The sequence below is a fragment of the Saccopteryx bilineata genome, chromosome 1 (assembly GCF_036850765.1).
Source record: "Saccopteryx bilineata isolate mSacBil1 chromosome 1, mSacBil1_pri_phased_curated, whole genome shotgun sequence".
NCBI classification, from domain to species: Eukaryota; Metazoa; Chordata; class Mammalia; order Chiroptera; family Emballonuridae; genus Saccopteryx; species Saccopteryx bilineata.
In genome coordinates this window covers 305,048,486-305,073,415 of record NC_089490.1, presented here as the reverse complement: position 1 = coordinate 305,073,415, position 24,930 = coordinate 305,048,486, and the positions used below count along the sequence as shown (strand labels likewise).

General features: G+C 46.0%; 1 protein-coding gene across 11 annotated transcripts in view; it reads right to left on the bottom strand.

Moving 5' to 3' along the window:
* The window catches only part of CEP164 (centrosomal protein 164), an 86,133-nt gene that overhangs the window by 34,422 nt on the left and 26,781 nt on the right, over nt 1–24,930 (bottom strand). For 7 of the 11 annotated variants that reach the window (XM_066245626.1, XM_066245573.1, XM_066245578.1 and 4 more), the window contains 4 exons: nt 19,997–20,207; nt 11,728–11,883; nt 11,184–11,318; nt 4,575–4,673 (listed from right to left, as the gene is read on the bottom strand). In XM_066245626.1, coding sequence (XP_066101723.1) covers nt 4,575–4,673; nt 11,184–11,318; nt 11,728–11,883; nt 19,997–20,207 — 601 coding nt within the window. Of the gene's footprint in view, nt 1–4,574; nt 4,674–11,183; nt 11,319–11,727; nt 11,884–15,755; nt 15,836–19,996; nt 20,208–24,930 lie in introns of those variants that run through there. The other 4 variants (XM_066245618.1, XM_066245652.1, XM_066245634.1 and 1 more) reach the window with 4 other exon arrangements.

Here is a 24,930-nt window from a genome sequence, read left to right as displayed (position 1 = left end):
GACGCGTACTCCAGGCCTGAGCCCCACCCAGGACGCGTACTCCAGGCCTGAGCCCCACCCAGGACGCGTACTCCAGCCCGGCGTGCCATGCCTGTCTGCAGCACCGGTGCTCTAGGGGGACAGGCAGGGACAGGGACTGTTCCCTCGGCACAGCTTGCTCTCGGCTCCTCTGCAGTCAGACTCCTCTGTCTCTTGTCACAGCCCTAGGCCCTTGGGCATCTCTAGGCAAATTTCTGCTACTTTTTCAAAAAAGAACTTGTCATCTGCAGGACGAGGGTGATGCAGGAAAGTGTAAGAACAATGTTGTGTTTAACATACCCCCCAAAGCCATGAGGCACCCCCGTGCTACAATCATCCTCCAGCCAGAACAGAGGCAGGGGCTCCTGAAACCCACACAGCTCAGGAAGGAGGACATGGAGGACAGGGCTGCTGAGCACGATGGCCATGGCCAGATCCTGTCCTGGGGAGACCCTCACCACGCCAACCACCAACCCATCTATTTCCCACATCGCATTGCCACCCAGCTGGTCTCAAGTGTTTGCACTTCTCCCTGGTGTTGCTAGCACTTTTCAGTCACACTGACATCATCCTGTTATTGCTAAGCCCAGCTCCCTCTCTCTCCTTTTATCAGCTGATGGGCCTTTCACAAGCAACAGAGGTCACAGGCCAGCTCGCCTCCCCTCAGCCTCTCTTTCACTCACGTCCACTTTCAGTGTCCGTTTCACGAACCTAACCCTTTTGATTCTGTAATAGACTAGGCATAGGTTTAAGCTGAAGGCAGCAGAGGAGGGGGAAGGAAAGAGAAAAACGCATTCTTGCCATCCTACTGCCCTCTCATGGCATCACGAGCAAAGTGACAGCTGATGATGAGACAAGGTAGAACAAACCACTGAAGGAGCTCTCCATGTAGGACTGACTGCCTGGGGTGCGCAGGAGAACAGGCGGGCACCTCGGAGGATCCAAGCGCTACAAACTGGGACAAAAGCTATTTTCAAACGGTGTGACCCCAGCAGAGGCAGCTATGTCAACTCCTTAAACATACTCTCCCCCCCATTCATCCCCACCACTAACTTTCCCCACCAGGAAAAGCCCTAGTTCCTGCCTGAAGTCAGAACACAGGAATTTAACACTCCACATGGCATAAGGAACTAAATCTACTGAAATGCTGCAGACAGAAGTGGGAGGTGTCCTTAACACCTCCCACTCCAGACATTTACCCCCATCACACAGGCTGCCTATTTATACTAAAGAGGTTATACAAAATATGTTTAAGTGTCCACTCACCCAGAAAAGCACATCATCACCAAAGGGAAGCTTTTGGAAACCCAGGATGTGTCAGAGAAAAAAAAACCTTTTGTTAACACTTATCCATCATAAAGTAGAAATGAACTGGTCCAAAGTCAAAGTTCATCACAACTGAACCACTTGGTGATCTTCAATCCACCAGCTGATAGCAGCAAACAAGTATTCACTCTACCCAGGACACAGGCAAGCCAAGGGAAGAACAGAAACCCAGCACAATCTTGCCAGGATACCCTCCCTGTCCCAGCATGGTCCATTCCTTCCTTCTCCTGTTCATCTTCTCACTGTTCAGCAAGGCTTACTATGTTCCAGGCCCTGGGCCAGGTCCTAAACATACAGACATGAACAGAGTAGACAATCCTCTTAATCTGCTTGGTGTTATGGAGACTATCCTCTTTCTCCAATAGCCAGTCAGTCCTCCCAACACTCTGCTCCTAGTCAGCTCGTCCTTCTGGGTTCAAACCTGAGCTCTGACTTCAGCAGAATTATAAGGTCTTATGGTACATGAGAAGACACTAAATTGTCACTTTAGGGAAGCAAAAAGACTAAAGGCTTTGGATTTCATGAAAACAGACCAGGTCCCATTCAGAAGGAAGGGTTTCAGAGTAGACACAGATCATCAGGTTTATAGAAAGAGGGGAGACTCAGGGGGGAAAATGGCACATTTGGAAGAAAGTGTCAAAGTCAGAATCAAAACACAACTGATTGTGCAGAACCAAAAAGATGGACAGTTTGTGAGGTACTAGAGAAAGTCTAACTATAAAAAGGGGCCTGCAATGGCTAGAGTTAAGTCACCTAGGAAGACCACCTATAACTCGGGGCCTGTCAGCCAACATCCACAACCTCAGCCCACCTGAGACATTACTCTGGCTCTCCAGGCAAGCTGAGGACCAAGTGAACAGAGTCAGAAATACCAGGAACATGGTAAGGGCTTATAAGGACATATTAATAAGGAAACAAATCCATGAAACCAGCACTGTTGCTTTAGTGGTCAGTTTTGTGATCATTCTAATAAAACATGAGTGATCTATTTCATTTTAAAGTGTTTCAAGTATTTAAAAGAGTTTGGTATATTAGACTGTGAAAAGTTTAATTAAGCTTGCAATCCATATTTAAATGTTTGGGGGAATCTGAGTTGCTGATTCACGGTTTACTAGTTATGTAAATACTTTGGGAATATTAATTGTTAAAAATGAATAAATTGGATACCAAAATACATATAGTAGGAAATGTTCGTGTACAAAAATTCACTGGAGTTTTTAGGTTATTATAACAATATGATGAGTGTGCGGTTTTGTCTGTTTTTTATAAAGAACATTCTGGTGGCAGTGAAAGACAGATCATGGGAAAGAGATCAGAAGCAACAGGAGTACTGGGTAGGGCAGGGGTCCCCAAACTTTTTACACAGGGGGCCAGTTCACTGTCCCTCAGACCATTGGAGGGCCAGACTATAAAAAAAACCATGAACAAATCCCTATGCACACTGCACAAATCTTATTTTAAAGTAAAAAAAACAAAACAGGAACAAATACAATATTTAAAATAAAGAACAAGTAAATTTAAATTAACCAACTGACCAGTATTTCAATGGGAACTATGCTCCTCTCACTGACCACCAATGAAAGAGGTGCCCCTTCTGGAAGTGCAGCGGGGGCCGGATAAATGGCCTCAGGGGGCCGCATGTGGCCCCCGGGCCGTAGTTTGGGGACCCCTGGGGTAGGGTATTTCCGGAATCATTCTCAACCCTATTCTGCATGTCCCAGGCCTTGTGCCTTTGCTCAAGCTATTTGTTTGCCTAGAATATCCTTTACATCTTCTCCATGTCCAAAACTTAGCCACTCCTAAAGACCCACGTCAGATATTATCTCTTCCATCAAATTTTCCTGATCTCGCCCTGGCCGGTTGGCTCAGTAGTAGAGAGCATCGGCCTGGCGTGCAAGGGGTCCCGGGTTCGATTCCCGGCCAGGGCACACAGGAGAAGCGCCCATCTGCTTCTCCACCCCTCCCCTTCTCCTTCCTCTCTGTCTCTCTCTTCCCCTCCCGCAGCGAGGCTCCATTGGAGCAAAGATGGCCCGGGCGCTGGGGATGGCTCCTTGGCCTCTGCCCCAGGCACTAGAGTGGCTCTGGTCGCAACAGAGCGACGCCCCAGAGGGGCAGAGTATCGCCCCCTGGTGGGCAGAGCGTCGCCCCCTGGTGGGTGTGCCGGGTGGATCCCGGTTGGGCGCATGCGGGAGTCTGTCTGACTATCTCTCCCCGTTTCCAGCTTCGGAAAAATACAAAAAAAAAATAAATTTTTTTTCCTGATCTCTAGACAAGTAATTTCTTCCCCTCAGGACTCCTCCAAACAAGGTACCTGTGCCACAGGGCCTTCACATGCGGTCCTGCTTTAGTCCCCGAAACATCCACTCCTCGACATTTACTCATCACCTACTGAACGCCAAGTACCCAGTGTCTCTCCCACTGCAAACTCCCTGAGCCAGCCCAGACCCACATTTTACCAACATCTGCATCTCCCACTGGGCCCAGCACAGGGGCCTGCTACACAACTAGCATTCGACAAATGTTCAGAATCTGGGTGATGTCACACCTAAAATCTCTGATGGCTGCCAACACCTGTGTCATTCAATCCAAATTTAGGAGCTGGCATGTGGGTCCTCCATGATCCAGCCCCACCTATCCCACGGTGTTAGCTCTCACTCCTCCTCCACATACATGCTATACTGCAATCAGAGGGGAAGTACGTCTTCCTCAGACTCGCCTCAGCCCTCTGCCTCTGCCTGTGCAGCGCCCTCCCCACCACTCACCTCTGCTTGGCTAGCCCTGCCCACTGTTCTTCTTCACACACCTCAGGTGTCAGCTTCTCAATGAAGCCTTTCCTGGCCAATCCAATGGGACAGGAGACTTCTAATGTCCCCTCCCACAGCCTCTGCTTTATGTCCTTATGGCCTCACTGCAATCTACTCTGCATTCCAGTTACTTAAGTCTTACTCTGACGAGACTATAAGCTCTTAAGAGGGCAGGAATCACATCTAATTTAGGCATTTTATGACCTGTAGCACCTAGCAAAGTACATTGTTTTATAGAAACATGAAATAAATGGTGGTTATTTGATAAATGAGTAAATGAATTAATTTCTTTCCCTTCCTGCGCTTCCCTAAGCCCCAGAAATCCCACCTGGACAGGACAAGTGGTTCCCTTTCCTAACATGCATTCCATAGGGACAAAGGCTCAGGAAGCGAGAAAGGACACACTAGGCTAAGTAAGGCACTTGCCTGCAGGGCCTCAGGACCTTGGGGGGCCTCCAAGTCGCCCCCCAGCACCCCAATGTCCACATGCAGGTTCTTCAGAAGCTCACTTGAGTTGCAGACACTCTAAAAACAAAACAATTATGAGTGGTAAGTTGAAGGAAAATGGACAACCCAGGGAGAGGGCAGGTGGCTCTTTGTTGGTGTACAGACTGGGCAACAAATGAAGCAGTGGGCTGGAAAATCAATTTTACTTGTTTTCAAAGTCGCACAGAGGGTAGCCAAAAGGTGAAAACAACCCAAGTGTCCATCAACAGATGAAAGGATAAACAGACTGTGGTCTATTCATACAGTAAGTATTATTCAGCCATAAAAAGGAATGAAGCGGGCCCTGGCCGGTTGCTCAGCGGTAGAGCGTCGGCCTAGCGTGCGGAGGACCCAGGTTCGATTACCGGCCAGGGCACACAGGAGAAGCGCCCATTTGCTTCTCCACCCCTCCGCCGCGCTTTCCCTCTCTGTCTCTCTCTTCCCCTCCCGCAGCCAAGGCTCCATTGGAGCAAAGATGGCCCAGGCGCTGGGGATGGCTCTGTGGCCTCTGCCCCAGGCGCTAGAGTGGCTCTGGTCGCAACATGGCGACGCCCAGGATGGGCAGAGCATCGCCCCCTGGTGGGCAGAGCGTAGCCCCTGGTGGGCGTGCCGGGTGGATCCCGGTCGGGCGCATGCAGGAATCTGTCTGACTGTCTCTCCCTGTTTCCAGCTTCAGAAAAATGAAAGAAAAAAAAAAAAAAAAAAAAGGAATGAAGCTCCAATACATGCTACAATGTAGATGAACCATGAAAACATGGCACAGAAAAGAAACCACACATGGGATGGTGATCCAAGATGGCAGTGGAGTAGGTGGATATTCCACTCCTCTCCTCCCAGGACCAAATTGGTGTTACAATTAAATTTAAGAACAATCATCCTGAAAAACCGACTCACAACTAAATGAAGAGTGTTATAACCAAGGATTCATAGAATATGACACATTAAAACTAGTAGGTGGTCCTGACCGGTTTGCTCAGTGGTAGAGCGTCGGCCTGGCGTGCAAGAGTCCTGGGTTCGATTCCCGGCCAGGGCACACAAGAGAAGCACCCATCTGCTTCTCCACCCTCCCCCTCCTTCCTCTCTGTCTCTCTCTTCCCCTCCCGCAGCCAAGGCTCCATTGGAGCAAAGTTGGCCCGGGCACTGAGAATGGCTCTGTGGCCTCTGCCTCAGGCACTAGAAAGGCTCTGGTTGCAGCAGAGCAACGCCCCAGATGGGCAGAGCATCGCCCCCTGGTGGACATGCCGGGTGGATCCCGGTCGGGCACATGCGGGAATCTGTCTCCCCGTTTCCAACTTCAGAAAAATACAAAAAAAATAATTAAGAAAAAAAAAAACTTACAGTAGGAAGGGTAGAGACACAAATAGGCCCCACTCCCATGAGCTGCGGCTAAGGTTCTGGAGGTATAGCCCAGCTGTGGAAAGAATTCCCTCTGAAAAGGGAGGGGCCTGAATGCCGGGCCTGGCCCCGAAGCCCAGAGCACCAGAGCCAGGAAGAGGCACCCACATAGCATTCAGGTGAAAAGCAATGAGGTTTCTAGTCAAAAAAAGACAGGAGGCCTGACCTGTGGTGGCACAGTGGGATAAAGCGTCGACCTGGAACACTGAGGTTGCCGGTTCGAAAGCTTGGGCTTGCCTGGTCAAGGCACATATGGGAGTTGATGCTTCCTGCTCCTCCCCCTTTCTCTCTCTCTTTCTCTCTCTCTCCCCTCTCTCTAAAAATCAATAAATAAAATATTTTTTTAAAAAAAAAAAAGATAGGAGTCTTCAGAGACTCAGGCACCATCTTAAAGGACCAATGCAAAAATCTCATTCACAGCCACTTCCCCTGGGCTCTGGCAGAGGGAGGGCTGACAGGACTAGAGTCACATGAGAAGAGTCTGGAGTTTGTGGCTCTGGGGAGAAACACAGGGGGACAGCCCCCGAAGTCCCAGTGCTGAGTCACTCTCCCAACCACAATGCCATCATTCTTGGGTGAAGCAGCCCCCTTTGTGTGGCATCAGCTTGGGGGGGGAAATTTGCTCCACCCTGCAGAGAGTAGGCCTGCTGAGGGTCAGCTCCCTTGGCCAGGGAATAGAGGTCTGGACAGACTCAGGGAGTGAGAGTAACTCAGTTGTCTGGCCTTGAGGTGGGAGCCATTCTCCCCACTTTCCCAAGAATCTGATTGGCACTTCCCCTCATGGGAGACTCAGTAGAACCATACTCAGGGTTCCAATGCTCCACCTGTCCGACTCCTAGTGGCTCTGCCCTGCTGAGGTCAGGGCAAAATCCGGGACAGACTGAGACCTGTGACTCTGGGATGGGGGCCACACTCACCATCTTCCCTGAAGCCTGACAGGCACCTCCCCTTCAGAATGGATGTACTAGCCCCACACTCCTGACTCCACCTGAGGCTGTTCAGTGACAGAGCCTAACAGGCGGAGGCAGCCAGAGGCATATCTCAGAGTGCCTTGGGACTTTTGCTGACCTGCCCCTGGGCCCAGTGCTGGTCAAAGCTAGCCTTGGTACGCAGTTTGGTCCTTCCCATAAGCACCTAAGCCCAGCAGAGGCAGTCACAAACTGTGGACCGATTGTAGCTCCAAACAGGTTGCCGAGAGCCAGCCACAGGCAATGTGTTACATTGGCATGCACCAGGCTAGGCTCCCTCCCAAGAGTCCCAGAACCAACATGGCCAGCTTCAGACAACATCAGAGCAGGATCCAATTAACTTCACAAGCAGCATATCTAAAAGATCTCTCCTCAGGTTACAAACCCAGCTGAGTCAAATTTCACTTCCTGTGGTCAGCACCTGCACAGTAGCTTCCATGCTTTGGTCCACACAGAGCCTCACAGTGAAAGACAGACCACGGGAAAGACAGTCAATCCCATGCACAATGGGCCAAGAGCAATCAACACTCAATTAGAACAGAAGGACTCACATAACGCACACAAGGAATACACCTGGAGGACCAACTATGGTGACTGGGAGACAGACTGGACCACTGAACCCAACAGAACACTACTATATAAGACCACTCCATGAAGACTGAGAAACAGCAGATCTACCTAATACATACAAACACAAAGAGGCAGCCAAAATGAGGAGAGAAAAAAAACAGGCCCAAAGGACAAAACAGGAGAAATCTCCAGAAAAAGAGCTAACTGAAATGGAGATAAGCAATTTATCAGATATAGAATTCAAAGCAATGGTTATATGGATGCTATCACCACTTTTATTCAATATAGCACTGGAAGTCCTAGCCACAGTCATCAGAAAAGAAGAAGAAATGAAAGGCATCCAAATTGGAAAGCAAGAACTAAAACTGTCATTATTTGCAGATGACATGATATTGAATATAAAGAGTCCTAAAGATTACATCAAAAACTACTAGAACTGATAAATGAATTCAGTAAAAGGAGCAGGATACAAAACAAGTATCTAGAAATCAGTTACTTTTTAATACACTAATAATGAGCTATCAGAAAGGGAAACTAAGAAAACAATACCATTCATAATTGCTACAAATAGAATATAGTACCTAGGAATAAATTTAACCAAGGATGTAAAAGACCTGTACTGTAGTCAGAAAATTATAATACACTGAAGAAAGAAATTGAAGATACTAATAAGTGGAAGCATATATCATGCTCATAGATAGGAAGAATTGACATCATTAAAATATCCATATTACTCAAAACAATCTCATAGAGTCAAAGCAATTCCTATCAAGTTACCAATGTTGTATTTTACAGAACTAGAATAAATATTCCAAAAATTATATGGAACCACAAAAGACCCCGAATAGCCATAGCAATCTTGAAAAAGAACAATGTTGGAGGAATCATACTACCTGGTATCAAATTATACTACAAGGCCATAATAGCCAAAACAACCAAAGCAATGGAACAGAATAGAGTCCAGAAATCAACCCACACCTATATAGTCAATTAATATTTGACAAAGAAAAACATACATGGGATAAAGACATTCTATTCAATAAATGGTACTGGGATAATTAGATACATGCAAAAAAATGAAACTAGACCATCCTCTCACACCATACACAAGAATAATAAACTCAAAATTGATTAAACATTTAAATATTAGAAACAAAACCATAAAATTCCTAGGAAAAAACATAGGCAGTAAAATCTCAGACATTTCTCATAGCAGTATATTCTCTGATATATCTTGTCAGGCAAGGGAAATGAAAAAAGATAAACAAATGGGACTACATCAAACTAAAAAGTTTCTGCACCCAAAAGAAACGGTCAGCAAAATGGAAAGACAACCCACTGAATGGGAGAACATATTCATGGATACATCTGACAAGGGCTTAATATCCAAAATTTATAAAGAACTTATAATACTCAACACCAAAAAAACCCAAACAATCCAATTAAAAAATGGGCAAAGGACTCAAATAGATGGATATCCAAAAAAGGACATAGAGATGGCCTGTAGACATATGAAAAGATGCTCATCATCAGTAATCATCAGAGAGATGCAAATTAAAACCACAATGAGATATCACTTCACACCAGCCAGAATGGCTATCATCAATAAATCAACAAACAACAAGTGCTGGCGAGGATGTGGAGAAAAGGGAACCCCCGTGCACTGTTGGTGGGAATGCAGACTGGTGCAGCCACTGTGGAAAACAGTATGGAGATTCCTCAAGAAATTAAAAACGGAATGGCCTTTTGACCTAGTGATCTCACTTCTGGGAATGTGTCCTAAAGAATCCCAAAACACTAATTAGAAAGAATGTATGCACCCCCATGTTCACTGAAGTATTATTACAATAGCCAATATCTGGAAGCAGCCCAAGTGTCCATCAGTGGATGAGTGGATAAAAAAGTTGTACATGTACACAATGGAATACTATATAGACATAAAAAAAGAAGGAAATCTTACCTTTTGCCAACAGCATGGATGGACCTGGAAATCATTATGCTAAGTGAAATAATCCAGTCAGAGAAAGACAAATCTCATATGATTTCACTCATATGCGCAATCTAATAAACAAATGTACCAACAAAACAAAATAGAGACTCACACAGAGAGCACAGGCTGACAGCTGTGGGAAGGGGCGCTGGGTAAACGGGTAGAATGAAGAAATGGAGGAATGAAGAAAGGAAAAAAAAAACAAAAACTCATGGACATGGACAACAGAGTGGTAACTACTGGGGGGGAGGGGGAGGAGGGTATGGGGGATAAATGGTGATGGACAAAGACTGGACTTGGAGGGGGAACATACAATGCGGTGAAGAGAGATGAGGTGCAGAATTGGGTACCTGAAACCTATATAATGATGTTAACTAGTGTCACCCCAATAAATTCAAAAGGAAAAAGAAACCATACATTAAAGGACCAACACTGTATAATTATACTTATATAAAACCTCTAGAATAGGCAAATTCATGGAAAGAGAAAGTAGATTAGAGGTTACCATGGAAGGGGGAAGATCACTGCTTAGTGGACACAGAGTGTCTATCTGGGTTTATGGACAAGTTCTAGAAATGGACAGTGGTGACAACTGTACAACACTTTAAAAGTAATTAAGGCTACTGAATTGTATACTTAAAATTTATTAAATGGCCTGACCTGTGGTGGCACAGTGGATAGAGCGTCAACCTGGAATGCTGAGGTCACCAGTTCAAAACCCCAGGTTTGACTGGTCAAAGCACATACAAGAAGCAACTACTACAAGTTGATGCTTCCCATCCCCTATCGACTCTCTAAAATCAGTAAGTAAAATCTTTTTTAAAAGTGGTTAAGCCTGACCTGTGGTGGCGCAGTGGATAAAGTGCCGACCTGGAAATGCTGAGGTCGCCGGTTCAAAACCCTGGGCTTGCCTGGTCAAGGCACATATGGGAGTTGATGCTTCCAGCTCCTCCCCACCTTCTCTCTCTCTCTCCCTCTCTGTCTCTCTCTCCCTTTCTCTCTCCTCTCTAAAATGAATAAATAAATTTTTTTTTAAAAAGTGGTTAAAATGGCAACTATTTCTTCAAAAAAAATAAAGATGCTCAACATTTTATTGTATTTTTTTATTTTATTGATTTGAGAGAGACAGACAGAAAGGGAGAGAGAGAGGAAAGATAGAAGAGAGAGAGAAGAGAGAAGACAGAGAGGAGAGAGGAGAGAGAGAGGAGAGAGAGAGAGGAGAGAGAAGAGAGAGAGGAGAGAAATGCAAAGCATCAACTTTAGGGGCATCACTTTAGTTGTTCATTGGTTGCTTCTCATACATGCCTTGACTGGTGGTGGGGGGACTCAAGCCAAGCCAGTGACCTCTTGCTCAAGCCAGTGACCTTAGGCTTCAAGACAGCAATTTTTGAACTCAAGCCTGTGATGTTGGGATCATGTTGATGATCCCATGATCAAGCTGGCAAGCCTGCCCTCAAGACAGCGACCTCGGGTTTCTGAACCGGGGACCTCAGTGTTCCTGTTCGACGCACTATGCACTGCGCACTGGCAGTCAGGTACAACTTTCATGTTATATAGATTTTACCACAACAGTAAGTTTTCAAAAAAATAGCAGAGGGTTTTCAAGCCAGGAGGAGTCATCATTACCTGGTTGTCACTCTCTGCCTCTTCCTCCTTGTTGGTCTCCTCCCCTAAAGCCAAAAAGCTGAGAGCATTCTTGTCCTCGTGGATGGAGCCCAAGAGACCCTTTGTGTAAGCAGCAGTCTTCAGACCCTGTGAAGGCTCCAAAATAGAGAAAGAAAATCAAGGGTCGCACAAGGAAGACCTTCAGAATGACCTCCAGAATGTTTTCTATTTAGATGCCTTAGAGAGTAAGCACACCACATCCACAGAGCTGATCCTGGTCACTCAGGCTCATACTGATGCCTCCTTTCCCCAACTCTCAACTGCCCTGACTTGACGGACTGGGAAATTGGCACCGCAGTCCCTGTGGTATGGGTCCATCCTCCACTGCCAAGAGCCTACCTTCAGCATCATGCAAGTGTGGCTCACATTCCCAACCAGAGTATGACCTTTGAGGACTCGGCCCCTGCCCTCTATCTCTCAGCTATGGGCCACGCTGTTCCTAGCATGGAGCAGGCAGGCCCTAACGCACAGTCACTATATACACAACATAAGAAAAAGCATTTACCATCGTGAGTTCTCCAAGCTGACCAGATCCCACTGAGCTCCCCAAGCTGATACTTTGAGACACGCGAAACACAGAGGGTGGGGCAGCCACGAGATCTCGTAAGGGAGCCAGACCCCCAGAAGGAACGTGGACTGGGGCCAACGAGGAGCCTAGGGCCTGGGCAACAGAAAGCATCTTGTTACAAACCCAAAAAACTATGTGGCTCTGAGAGCTGAAAACAGACATGAAAATGAAACATCTAAATCCTACCTGCTCAAATTTAAACCACCTCTGTTCAGAGGCTAATAGTGAAACACAACACCCAGAAATGACCCTGTGCCAACTGCATGAGAACTCACAGGTTGGTGTCCTGCTTCTCATGACTCTGCTGCTATCTCACATCTGGCAGAGGCCGCACAGGGCTCTGCTCTCCAACCAAAAGAAACATAGGGTGTGTGGGGGAGGGGAGCGCAAAGATAGAAAACTCATCGACCAGAATAAGAAGTCTCAACAGATAAAATTTAAAACTGAAGAATCAAGAAAAAGCAATGCAAGGCCCTGGCTGGTTGGCTCAGTGGTAGAGCGTCGGCCTGGTGTGCAGGAGTCCCGGGTTCGATTCCCGGCCAGGGCACACAGGAGAAGCACCCATCTGCTTCTCCCCTCCCCCTCTCCTTCTTCTCTCTCTCTTCCCTCCTGCAGCCAAGGCTCCATTGGAGCAAAGTTGGCCCGGGCGCTGAGGATGGCTCCGTGGCCTCTGCCTCAGGCGCTAGAGTGGCTCTGATAGCAGCAGAGCAACGGCCCAGATGGGCAGAGCAGAGCATCGCCCCCTGGTGGGCATACCAGGTGGATCCTGGTCGGGCACATGTGGGAGTCTGTCTCTCTGCCTCCCTGCTTCTCACTTCAGAAAAAAAAAAAAGAAAGAAAAAGCAGTGTAAGCACATTGTTTACAAATATGGAAGTAAATACCAGAAAGAAGTTCCCGTGGAAAGGGGCACACACACACACACCAGAGAACTGCCATATTTTATGATGTGCCTTTTGGTACTATTTGACTTCATTTAATATGAACACATACTACTTTGATTAAAATAATACTAACTACGGCCTGATCTGTGGTGGTACAGTGGATAAAGGATCAACCTAGAACACTGAAGTCACTGGTTCGAATCCCTGGGCTTACCTGGTCAAGGCATATATGGGAATTGATGCTTCCTGCCCCCCCCAAATGAATAAGTAAAATCTTTAAAAAGAAAAAGATGCACTCAGTTTTTATAAAAAAAAATAAAAATAATAATAATAATACTATGAAACAATATACATGAGTAACAAAAGCAGAACTCCTGCTACTATATTGATGAGGACAGCAGCAGCTGCCAGGACCCTGCTATGACCAGCCCCTTCTCTGCCCTGCTCTCAGAAGGGTTCACACAGCAGGAATGGGGGAAATCAGGCCAGGAGTCAGAACCCCGGACACTTTCCAGGTTCTCAGTTTGCTCATCTGCAAGATGGAGACAGTGTGTGTCAGATCACTCAAGGTCTGTCGAGAAGTTCAAATGAGACCATGACTGTGACGAGTGCATGTGAGAGGTCCAGGGCTATTCCAACAGTACCGAGCTGCTGTGATTCCAGGGACTCGCATCACAATGGTCTGGCCTCAGAAGCAGAGGCAAGGAGAGCATTCTCAGGACAATTTACAAAGAGCTCTTTAAAATTCACTTTGCAAAAAAACTTGAAATGTATAAAACAGCACAAAAATTCCATTTCTCCCTAATCTCTCAGGGACTGAGAAAGAAAGAGGGATCCAGAGAAGGCCAGAATTAGAACATTCAGACGGCCATCTCCACCCACAGCCTTGGCCTAGGAGCTGGGCCATCACACAGGTTCTGAACAGCGTCTGTTTCCCCAGGAGAAGGGCAACAGACTTTCATCTGAACAGTAACATGAAAACCATGCCCAGGCCTTTGCAAGTTCCCAATTACCTGGCCTGTGGTAGAGTGTCTTTGTTAGGCAGAAAGAGGTGATAAATAAATCTGGCCCACGTTATGTGAGCATCAGGCCCCAAGTTAACATCTTACACACATGTCCACATCCTGAGGCCACTGTCCTTCCCATGTGAGCCCACACAGATTGGTGAGGTCAGAGCCCCTGCCCAAAGTCACAGGGCCAGCAAGCAGGACAGACATGAGCTCGGCACCCAGGGCTCTCTCTCTGCCAGCATTTATGCTGTCCTCTACTTATAGCAGAAAAGGAGTCCAAGCAAGCTTCTCTGAGGTGAACTAGAGTGAACACCTGTTCCTCCTAACTTCCAGCCTCCCAACAGGCCCCAGTGCAGCAGCAAGCAAAATACTTCCTACACTGTATTTATGGCAAATGCCAGACTCCTAACATGGCTAATTTGCTAATGTGCTGGGGGCTTATGGGAGGGAGAAGGCATGCTGAGGACTTGGTTCTCCCAGGCCTTCACCATATCAGTGGTCAGCGGGGAAATTACACGTTCCTGGCTCCTAACTGATCATCTTCTATACAGTGTGTCCGTAAAGTCATGGTGCACTTTTGACCAGTCACAGGAAAGCAACAAAAGATGATAGAAATATGAAATCTGTACCAAATAAAAGGAAAACCCTCCCAGTTTCATACCTATTCAGTGCAGTTCAATATGGGCTCATGCACAGATTTTTTTAGGGCTCTTTAGGTAGCTATCCCGTAAAGCCTCTACAGACTCGTCACTGACTGATGGCCTACCAGAACGGGGTTTCTCCACCAAATTGCCGGTGTCCTTCAACTGTTTATCCCACCAATGTTATTTCTATGTGGTGGCGCTTCGTTATAAATGCGGTGATATTCACGTTGCACTTTGGTCACAGATTCGAATTTAGCGAGCCACAGAACACACTGAACTTTCCTCTGTACCGTCCACATCTCCACTGGCATGGCTGTGGGCGGCTCCACTGTATACATGGTGTTATGTCATCATCTGCACATGCGCACATGCTGCCACATCATCCTACAGAAACTGAGGGGGTTTTCCTTTTATTTGGTGCAGATTTCACATTTCTATCGTCTTTTGTTGCTTTCTTGTGACTGGTCAAAAGTGCACCATGACTTTACGGACACACTGTAGATGGCCATCACACTCTGCCTGCAGGCTATGTGTGGCACCATTGTACAGAGCAGATAAACTTGCTACCTTTGAACTAATTAAAATTCCTAGAATAATCTGCAGCTTAGCTGATATTTATAGTGCTACAGTAGTTATCAAGAGTTAACAGAGAATCAGTGCACACCAGCAATTAGGATCCAGAGGTAACAACTTAGTGAAGCCACAGCTGGGCAACAGAACAGTCAAGGAGACTCAGATTGACCCCAGGGTCTCTGATTCAACCTCACTTCTTCTAAATGAAGAATATGGTATGACTCTTTAAAGGGACAAGGATCAACAGGATAGGGCAAGCCCCAGCCCCTTCAGCGGGGGAAGAAGCAAAGGCACAAACAAGGTCTGCACAGCTTGACACGGATTATTCACATGGTTTCTGGGAACCCTGGGAACCCTGGGAACTCTGGGAAGCAAGGAGCAGAAGCAGCTTACGGATGGTACGGAGATTCTGGGCTCCAGCCCCTTGTAACAGTATTAACTCTCCCATTCTCTGGGAAGGGAATAAATTCCCAGGTTGGAAGTAGGGTATCTGATTAGGAGAACCTCTTTCTACAATCAGCTGCTGGAAAGGCTCCCCAAATCCCAGGAAAGTACCTACACCCTGCATGAGTGCCAGGATTGGTGCCACTTTGCTCATGCTCAAAACTAATCTCCAAAGTATGTGAGCCACCCAGAAAGTCTAAGTAACTTCACCCCATCTTGCAGGTGACAGGGTATAAAAAACAAGAAACATATGTCATCCCATATGGTTGTCCTGAGTAGTTAAGGGATCAATGGTTACCTGGGAGGGCAGAACAGGCCATCAGACCTGATGGTTGCACCAAGACGTTAACACAACCATTTCCCTCGCTGCCCTGTCCATGGATGCTGGAAGGCCGTGCTCTCTGAAGCCTACCTGGTTAATAAGCTGCATCTTGTCTGGCTCTACAGCAAGCCCTCCACTGGAACTCAGCTTGACTAGCCCCTGCCTGGGAGGGCTGCTGCTTGGCTGGAAACAGGTTTGCTGAGCAACTTCCTGCGCAGCTGGAGCGAGGGCCACCTTCTGAGGATGCTCCAGCAGTTCTGGCCCACAAGCCAGAAACCTTGAGTCCCTCTCCATGGCTCTGCTGGCCTCGTGCTCACCTGCACTAGACATCCTGAAAGACTCAGCTGCCATGCAACAGACCGTACTGGTGAAGTCTTTGCACAGCAGCCCCTGCATGCCCTCGGGCACCCCCAGGTCCTCCAGCTGCCTGGAGATCTCCGCCATCTGCAGGATGTGCTGGTAGAACCTCTGATCCTCAGAGCAGTCTTCACCCTCTGACAGCTCTTCAGCAGAGCTCTGTAAGGGGGACAGCTGGGGTACTAGGAAGGAGCTGGAGAATAAATCTCTGGGTCCAGGGCTGAGCTGGCCCGCACCCTGTCCAGACCCCCGAGAGCTCTGCAGGTCCCATGGGAAGTTATTCCCCTCCCCCATGGTCTGAGAGCTGAGGTGAAAAGCCAGTCTGCCTCTGCTGCTCTCTACGTCAGGCTCACACCCACTAGGCTGTCTGTCATCTTCTTGGAGCTCTGAAGACTCTGGGGACTGTCTCTTCTCCCTGGGAGGAGATGCCCTAGGGGCATAACCTGAAGGGACATTCTGGGCTGGTTCTGATACCAGAGCATCGGGTGGTATCAGGGAAAGTCCCTGAAGTGGCTCTTCAGCTGAGGCCCCTAGATCCTCAGGGTCACTGGGCTCTGTTTCCTTGCAGCTCCCAGGGGAATCGTTGTTGACAAGCCCGGAGACCTGTCCCATCCACAACCCTGGAGGCTCTCTCCTCCTCCTTCCCCAGCCCAGGCTCCCACCCTTCCCAGGAACACCCGGCCAGCCCAGGTCCTCAGCAGGGCCCCTGTCTAATGAGAACAGCGTGCTCTTCCTGGTGGGCAGCATACAGTCAGAGGAACAAGGGGACAGGGAGCAGTCCCCCTGAGGGGGTGGGGAGGGAACGGGGTTCTGGCCCTTGTCCTCCCCAGGGCCAGTGGAGCTCAGCTTGGCTACATGGTGGCTGTGCTGCTCCCCGTTCAGTGGTGGGCCCTTGATGGTTTCAGAAAGTTGAGAGAGGACAGAGGCCTGGCTCCTGCTGTCTAACACCTCCTTCCCATTCTGAAGGGGCCAGCAGCTCCCAGGGCTCAGAGTGCCAAGTTTCTGCTGTCTGGTCCTCATCTCCAGCTCTTCTATTTCAGGGTCTGAAAACCCCAGGTAGATTTTCTCAGCAGGCTTCTGGGGTTTCTCCAGACCCTGCTGATCACCTAATTCTGGCCTGCTTTGGGCTGGGGCACTGCCCAAGATTTCCTCCACATCAGAAAAGATCTGGTGGGTCCAGGAAGCTTGGCCTTTGCAGGGTGACTGCAGCTTGCTGGGCAGGGAGCCCATGAGAGGCCAGGGGTTGTCACCAAGCATGCATGGGTTCTTCCCTTTCTTAAAGTAGCCCTCACTTCTAGCCTGCATCTCTTGATCTAGGTCCAGATCAGCAAGCTCCGATGCTGGAAGGAGGGATGGGCGATGGAGAAAGGAGGAAGAAGGCAGCAGTCCCTGCTCAGGCTGTGTCTCCTAGATGGATATACAAACATGCAGAGAAAACTAAGACAAAGCACTTCTGTTTAGACTTGCTACTTCAGCCCTTGCTTGGCAAGTCCTTAGCAGACACCCACCCTCCTTTAAAGTAAAACAAAAAACAAAGAGGGAAGAAAGGCTAAAATCTCCCTTGGGCTTTGTTGTTTGCTGGCCCTAGTTTCCTCATCTATGAAAAGGAGGCCAGACTAGGTCAACAGCATACAAACCTTGTTCTATAGAACCTGCAGGGTGGTTCCACATGGTACCCAATAGGACATTACAGTGCACAGTGATGAGAAAGGGGCCTCACCAAGACCCACCCCCCAGGTTCAACCATAGCAATTCCATGTCTTCACATGTAAGACCTCTCTGGAGGAACCAATTTGAAAACGGGGCTTCACTACTAACCGAAGTCTGAAAATCTCCGACCAGATCACCCTAAGGTACCATCAAGCTCTCAGTTTCGTGACTAGTGAATTCCATAAAATCCACCACCCTTAGCAAGGACTACCAGAATTATCTGAGAAGGAACAGAAGAGGGGACCTAACAGTGAGCTGAACCCTGGAAACTTAGCCGAGGTCTTCTACCAAAGGCACAAGTTGTTACTATTCAAGAGAGGTTCCCCCTCCAAAAAAAGAGAGGTCCCTGCAGTCAGAGAATGTTGGGGCCAGAAACTCTAAAAAATTAATCATGCCCTACAATTAATCATGCCATACACTGAACTCCACCCAGCCTGTGAGCACACACCTCCACAGAGCCCAGACCACTTGAGCCCAGGTCAGTCACTGCACTGCCCCCTAGACAAACCTAGACTTGAGACCCCGGTCCTGGGCCCTAAGATCAGACTGGCAACTCGGGGTTAGCCAACTGTCCTCCCAGATCCGGAAACTACAGAAGAAATTCTTTCTAACAGGGAGCTCCAGGGATTCAGTCACACACCCGGAACTCCGTCTATTATCCAACCCTCACCCAGAACCCTCACTTCATCCTCTCGCCTCCCTTTAGCCATGCAACAGCCTGTCCAGATGCTGAACATCATGTAAAATAATCCCGGGTAAGTAAAAATCCCATTGTTCATCTCTCACCCTTCAAACATGTTACTTTAAAAAATTCAACATATGTGGCCTGACTGGGCGGTGGCGCAGTGGATAGAGCATCAGACTGGAATGCAGAAAACCCAGGTTTGAGACCCCGAGGTCGCCAACTTGAGCGAGGGCTCATCTGGTTTGAGCAAAAAGCTCACCAGCTTGAGCCCAAGGTCGCTGGCTCCAGCAAAAGGTTACTCGGTCTGCTGAAGGCCCATGGTCAAGGCACATTTGAGAAAGCAATCAATGAACAATTAAGGTGTTACAACGTGCAACGAAAAACTAATGATTGATGCTTCTCATCTCTCCATTTCGGTCTGTCTGTCCCTGTCTATCCCTCTCTCTGACTCTCTCTCTGTAAAAAAAAAAAAAAAAAAAATTCAACATATGTGGAAATTACCTGTCCTGTTTTCTCTAGCCAGAGGGACGGGGTTGTTACCTTATTTCTCAGAATCATAAGCAGTCATAATGTGGAGTAGGGAAAGGGAGGGAGGAGCAATCTCTACAGCTCAGAAATGATAAGAAAGATAAATGCATCAGAAACCACTCAATGCTAGAATGAACACTTTGGGAAGCATGGAAGATAGAGGAAATCTTTACTGAGAAGCAAGCACGAGGCACTGGTGAGAAATAAAGGCTACAGACAAAAGAACAAATCAGCCGGCCTTGAGAGGGCTGAGAAGACAGTTCAGTGCTGCCCACCTGGCTGAGCCACCCTCTCCTGCCCCACACCTGGGTGCAGGAAAGGAGGCAGGCTTCCCCGCACGGCCACAGTGTGCTGGGAGAGCCTGGGCCTCCCTGCAGGATGGCTCCAACTTTTAACTTCTCCTCCTGTAAAGTGAGGGTGATAATTCTGCCTCTTATGAGCAGACATCCTGAAGAGACAAATAAAACAACAATAGACAAGAACACCTTCAAATCTGAGCAAAATAGCTACCTGAGACCAAGGTTATCACACTGCTATACAATTTCAGTTATCCATCATTAACCAGACAACCAACAGGAGTGGGCAAAGCCCAAAGCTTTCCTTTGGGGACCGTGAAGGGACTGGTGTTCCGACAGCTGAGTTATGATTCATCGGACATCAAGGGTTCATACCAGAGACAATGAACCCACATTAGGGCGGCTTAACCCTGAAAGAAGGGGAAAACCACCTACTCACCCAGGCTCTCGGGCCTCTGCCGGCTGCTCTTCCACTGTCACCGCTAACCACCCTCCTCAACAGAGCACTCTCTCTCACTAGATCTATTATGTAATGTGTGCTTCCCCAGGGTGGGAGAAAGGAATTAATTAGAAACAGTAACAACTTCTAGAAGCTGAAAGGAAAATTTGCCAAAAGACTGGCACAATTCAGGTGACACAGTCAAAAAATTACTATTCACTGTCGTTGCTCTTAACCTCCCAGTATAAACACCCAGAGGTTCCCCATATCCCCTCCGCTGCAGCCCTGGCCTCTGAGTTGGTATCCACAGACTCACCAAGGGACTTTTGAAGGTGTCTTTGTCCTTCTTGTCTTTCTTTTCCTTTTTCTTTTTTTTTTTCTTGTCTTTCTTCTTAGTGGCCCCGGAAGTTGATAGTTTCCTGCGCTCTTGGAACACCAAGTTCCGATAATGCTCGTCACATGGATGGTCCCAAGTGGACTGCCCGTTGGCAAAGTTGAAGTAGTAAATATCACCTGTGATGTCCTGGCTGTGGATGAGCAGAAGACAGTAGTCAGTCCCTGGACTAGTCCAGAGATACTTGGGGAAAAAGGAGAAAAACAAAAAATGGTGAGGAGGCAGAGGAGGAGGAATTAGAGAAAAGAGGAAGAAGTAGAGAGAAGACAGAAGAAGAGAGAAGACAGAAGGACAGAGAAGGCAGCAGTAGAGAAGCCAGAAGGAGAAGGGGAAGCAGGGAAGGATAACACAAAATCTAAGGGTACCAGTTAGCTAAGAATAAAGGGTTCACTGAGATAGGAAAAAAGGATTAGGAGACCTAGGGACTTCTCTAGATGGAGACATACAATCATTGGGGTTTCTGGAAATTCGTGCTAGATTGGTGTCTAAACTTGATTTTAAATAGATAAGAACATTGCTTAACATTTTTATAAATGGTCTGAGGAAGAGAAATGTCTTGTGAAAGCTCTGGTTTGGTAAAAGTTTCCAAATTCCTAAGAGTGAACAATCTAAGCTAGTGGGGATTAGCAATACAAGAGAATAATGTAAAAGTGGGTTTTAAGAACTTGTGTTTCACCATGAACAAGTCCAAAATAAACCATTTATCCTACACACCATTATCAATAATCCATTAAGGCAGATAGTAGAGGAAAAAAAAGACAACATTCACAATAGCAATATAAAAGATATAATACCCAGGAATAAATCCAAAGTACAAAATCTTTATAAAGCTTTACTGGAAAGCCAGGAAAAAGAGAAAGAAAAAAAACAATCAAAGAGAAAGTCCATGTTCCTGAGCATGCCAATAATCCTCAAATTAATCCACACAATCCCAACAGAATCCCAATCGAGCTCCGTATGAAATCTCTATCCAGGTAAAACAGTAAATACACAGAAAAGGGAAAATACCAGGGATAAAAGATAAAAAGAAGATATGTAAATGGGCAGTAAGCACATGAAAAAGATGCTCCACATCACTAAACAGGAATGAAAACTAAACAACAATGAAATACCCCACCACGTCCATCTCACGGCTACTATCAAACAAGCAGGAAATAACAAGTGTTTGGCAAAGATGTGGAGAAATTGAAGCACTGTGCTCTGCTGGTGAGAATGTAAAATGCTTAAGAGGCTGGAAAAACATTATGGTGGTTCCTCAAACTGAAAACAGAATTACCGTGTGAGCCAGCAATGCAACCTCTGGGTAGACACCCAAAAGAACTGAATGCAGACTTCAAACAGGTGTTTGTATGTAGGCCCTGGGAACTTGGATTTTAATGACAATGTTGCAAGCAGCATTGTCATAGTAGCCAAGGGTGGAAACAACCCAAAGATCCACTGACAAATAATGTATGCGTATACACTGGAATACTACTCAGTCTTCAAAAGGAATTAAATTCTAAAAACACTACAGCACAGATGAGCCCTGCAGACTTTAATAAGCCAGTCTCAAAAGGACAAATGTTGTATGAGTTTACTAAAGACAAGTTAATAGAGACAGAAAGTAGAGGAGAGGTTACCAGAAGTAGGGAGCAAGAAGAGCAAGGGTTTTATTTCATGGATACAGAGTTTCAACTTAGGAAGATAAAAGTTCTGAAGAAGGGTGGTGGTGACCATCATACAACACTGTGGATGTGCGTAATGCCAGTGAACCATGTATCTAAAAATGGTAAAAAGAGTAAATTTTAGCCTGACCAGGTGGTGGCGCAGTGGATAGAGCGTCGGACTGGGATGCAGAGGACCCGGGTTCGCGACCCAGAGGTCGCCAGCTTGAGTGTGGGCTCATCTGGTTTGAGGAAAAGCCCACCAGCTTGAACCCAAGGTCGCTGGCTCCAGCAAGGGGTTACTCGGTCTGCTGAAGGCCCGTGGTCAAGGCACATATGAGAAAGCAATCAATGAACAACTAAGGTGTTGCAACGCGCAATGAAAAACTAATGATTGATGCTTCTCATCTCTCTCCGTTCCTGTCTGTCTGTCCCTGTCTATCCCTCTCTCTGACTCACTCTCTGTCTCTGTAAAAAATAAATAAATTCGACAATATGTCTGATAAGGGGTTAATAACCAAAATTTATAAATAACTTGTAAAACTCAACAACAGGAAGGTAAACAATCCAATCAAAAAATGGGCCAAAGACAAACCGAATACAACAACATATTAAAAAAATAATACATCATGATCAAGTGGGATTCATCCCAGAATCTCAAGGATGGTTCAACATACGCAAAACGGTTAACGTAATACACCATATCAACAAAACAAAGAACAAAAACCACATGATCTTATCAATAGATGCAGAAAAGGCTTTTGATAAAATACAACACAATTTTATCTTTAAGATTCTCAACAAGATGGGTATAGAAGGAAAATATCTCAACATGATAAAGGCCATATATGATAAACCATCAGCCAACATCCTATTAAACGGCATAAAACTGAGGACTTTCTACCTTAAATCAGGAACAAGACAGGGTTGTCCACTCTCTCCACTCTTATTCAACGTGGTGCTAGAAGTTCTGGCCAGAGCAATCAGACAAGACAAAGAAATAAAAGGCATCCATATCGGAAAAGAAGAAGTAAAGCTATCACTTTTTGCTGATGATATGATCCTATACATCGAAAACCCGAAGGACTCCACAAAAAGATTATTAGAAACAATAAACCAATTCAGTAAGGTCGCAGGATACAAAATTAACATACAAAAGTCCATAGCCTTTCTATATGCCAACAATGAAATATTAGAAAACGATCTCAAAAAAATAATCCCCTTCACGATTGCAACAAAAAAAATAAAATACCTAGGAATAAACATAACAAAGAACATAAAGGACCTATATAATGAAAATTACAAAGCATTGTTAAGGGAAATCAAAAAAGATACAATGAGATGGAAAAATATTCCTTGTTCTTGGATAGGAAGAATAAATATAATCAAAATGGCCATATTACCCAAAGCAATATACAAATTTAATGCAATTCCCATCAAAATCCCTATGAGATTTTTTAAAGAAATGGAACAAAAAATCATCAGATTTATATGGAACTATAAAAAACCCCGAATAGCCAAAACAATCCTAAGGAAAAAGAATGAAACTGGGGGCATTACAATACCTGACTTTAAACTATATTATAGGGCCACGATAATCAAAACAGCATGGTATTGGCAAAAAAATAGACACTCAGACCAATGGAACAGAATAGAAAGCCCAGAAATAAAACCACATATATATGGTCAAATAATCTTTGATAAAGGGGCCAACAACACACAATGGAGAAAAGAAAGCCTCTTCAACAAATGGTGTTGGGAAAACTGGAAAGCCACATGCAAAAGAATGAAACTCGACTACAGCCTGTCCCCGTGTACTAAAATTAATTCAAAATGGATCAAAGACCTAAATATAAGACCTGAAACAATAAAGTACATAGAAGAAGACATAGGTACTAAAATCATGGACCTGGGTTTTAAAGAACATTTTATGAACTTGACTCCAATGGCAAGAGAAGTGAAGGCAAAGATAAATGAATGGGACTACATCAGAATTAAAAGTTTTTGCTCAGCAAGAGAAACTGATATCAAAATAAACAGACAGCCAACTATATGGGAACTGATATTTTCAAACGACAGCTCAGATAAGGGCCTAATATCCAAAATTTACAAAGAACTCATAAAACTCAACAACAAACAAACAAGCAATCCAATAAAAAAATGGGAAGAGGACATGAACAGACACTTCTCCCAGGAAGAGATACAAATGGCCAACAGATATATGAAAAGATGCTCAGCTTCATTAGTTATTAGAGAAATGCAAATCAAAACTACAATGAGATACCACCTCACCCCTGTTAGATTAGCTATTATCAACAAGACGGGTAATAGCAAATGTTGGAGAGGCTGTGGAGAAAAAGGAACCCTCATTCACTGTTGGTGGGACTGTAAAGTAGTACAACCATTATGGAGGAAAGTATGGTGGTTCCTCAAAAAACTGCAAATAGAACTACCTTATGACCCAGCAATCCCTCTACTGGGTATATACCCCAAAACCTCAGAAACATTGATACGTGAAGACACATGTAGCCCCATGTTCATTGCAGCACTGTTCACAGTGGCCAAGACATGGAAACAACCAAAAAGCCCTTCAATAGAAGACTGGATAAAGAAGATGTGGCACATATACACTATGGAATACTACTCAGCCATAAGAAATGATGACATCAGATCATTTACAGCAAAATGGTGGGATCTTGATAACATTATAAGGAGTGAAATAAGTAAATCAGAAAAAAACAAGAACTACATGATTCCATACATTGGTGGAACATAAAAATGAGACTAAGAGACATGGACAAGAGTGTGGTGGTTACCAAGGGTGGGGGGGGAGGGAGGACATGGGAGGGAGGGAGGGAGAGAGTTAGGGGGAGGGGGAGGGGCACAGAGAACTAGATGGAGGGTGACGGAGGACAATCTGACTTTGGGCGAGGGGTTTGCAACATAATTTGATGACAAAATAACCTAGACATGTTTTCTTTGAATATATGTACCCTGATTTATTAATGTCATCCCATTACCATTAATAAAAATTTATTAAAAAAAAAAAAAAAAAAAAAAAAAGAAAAGAGTTGTCCATGGAAAGCCACATGCAAAAGAATGAAACTGGTGGTGGTTACGGGGGAGGGAGGAGAGGGAGAGGGAAGGGGGAGGGGGAGGGGCACAAAAAGAACTAGATAGAAGGTGACAGAGGACAATCTGACTTTGGGTGAT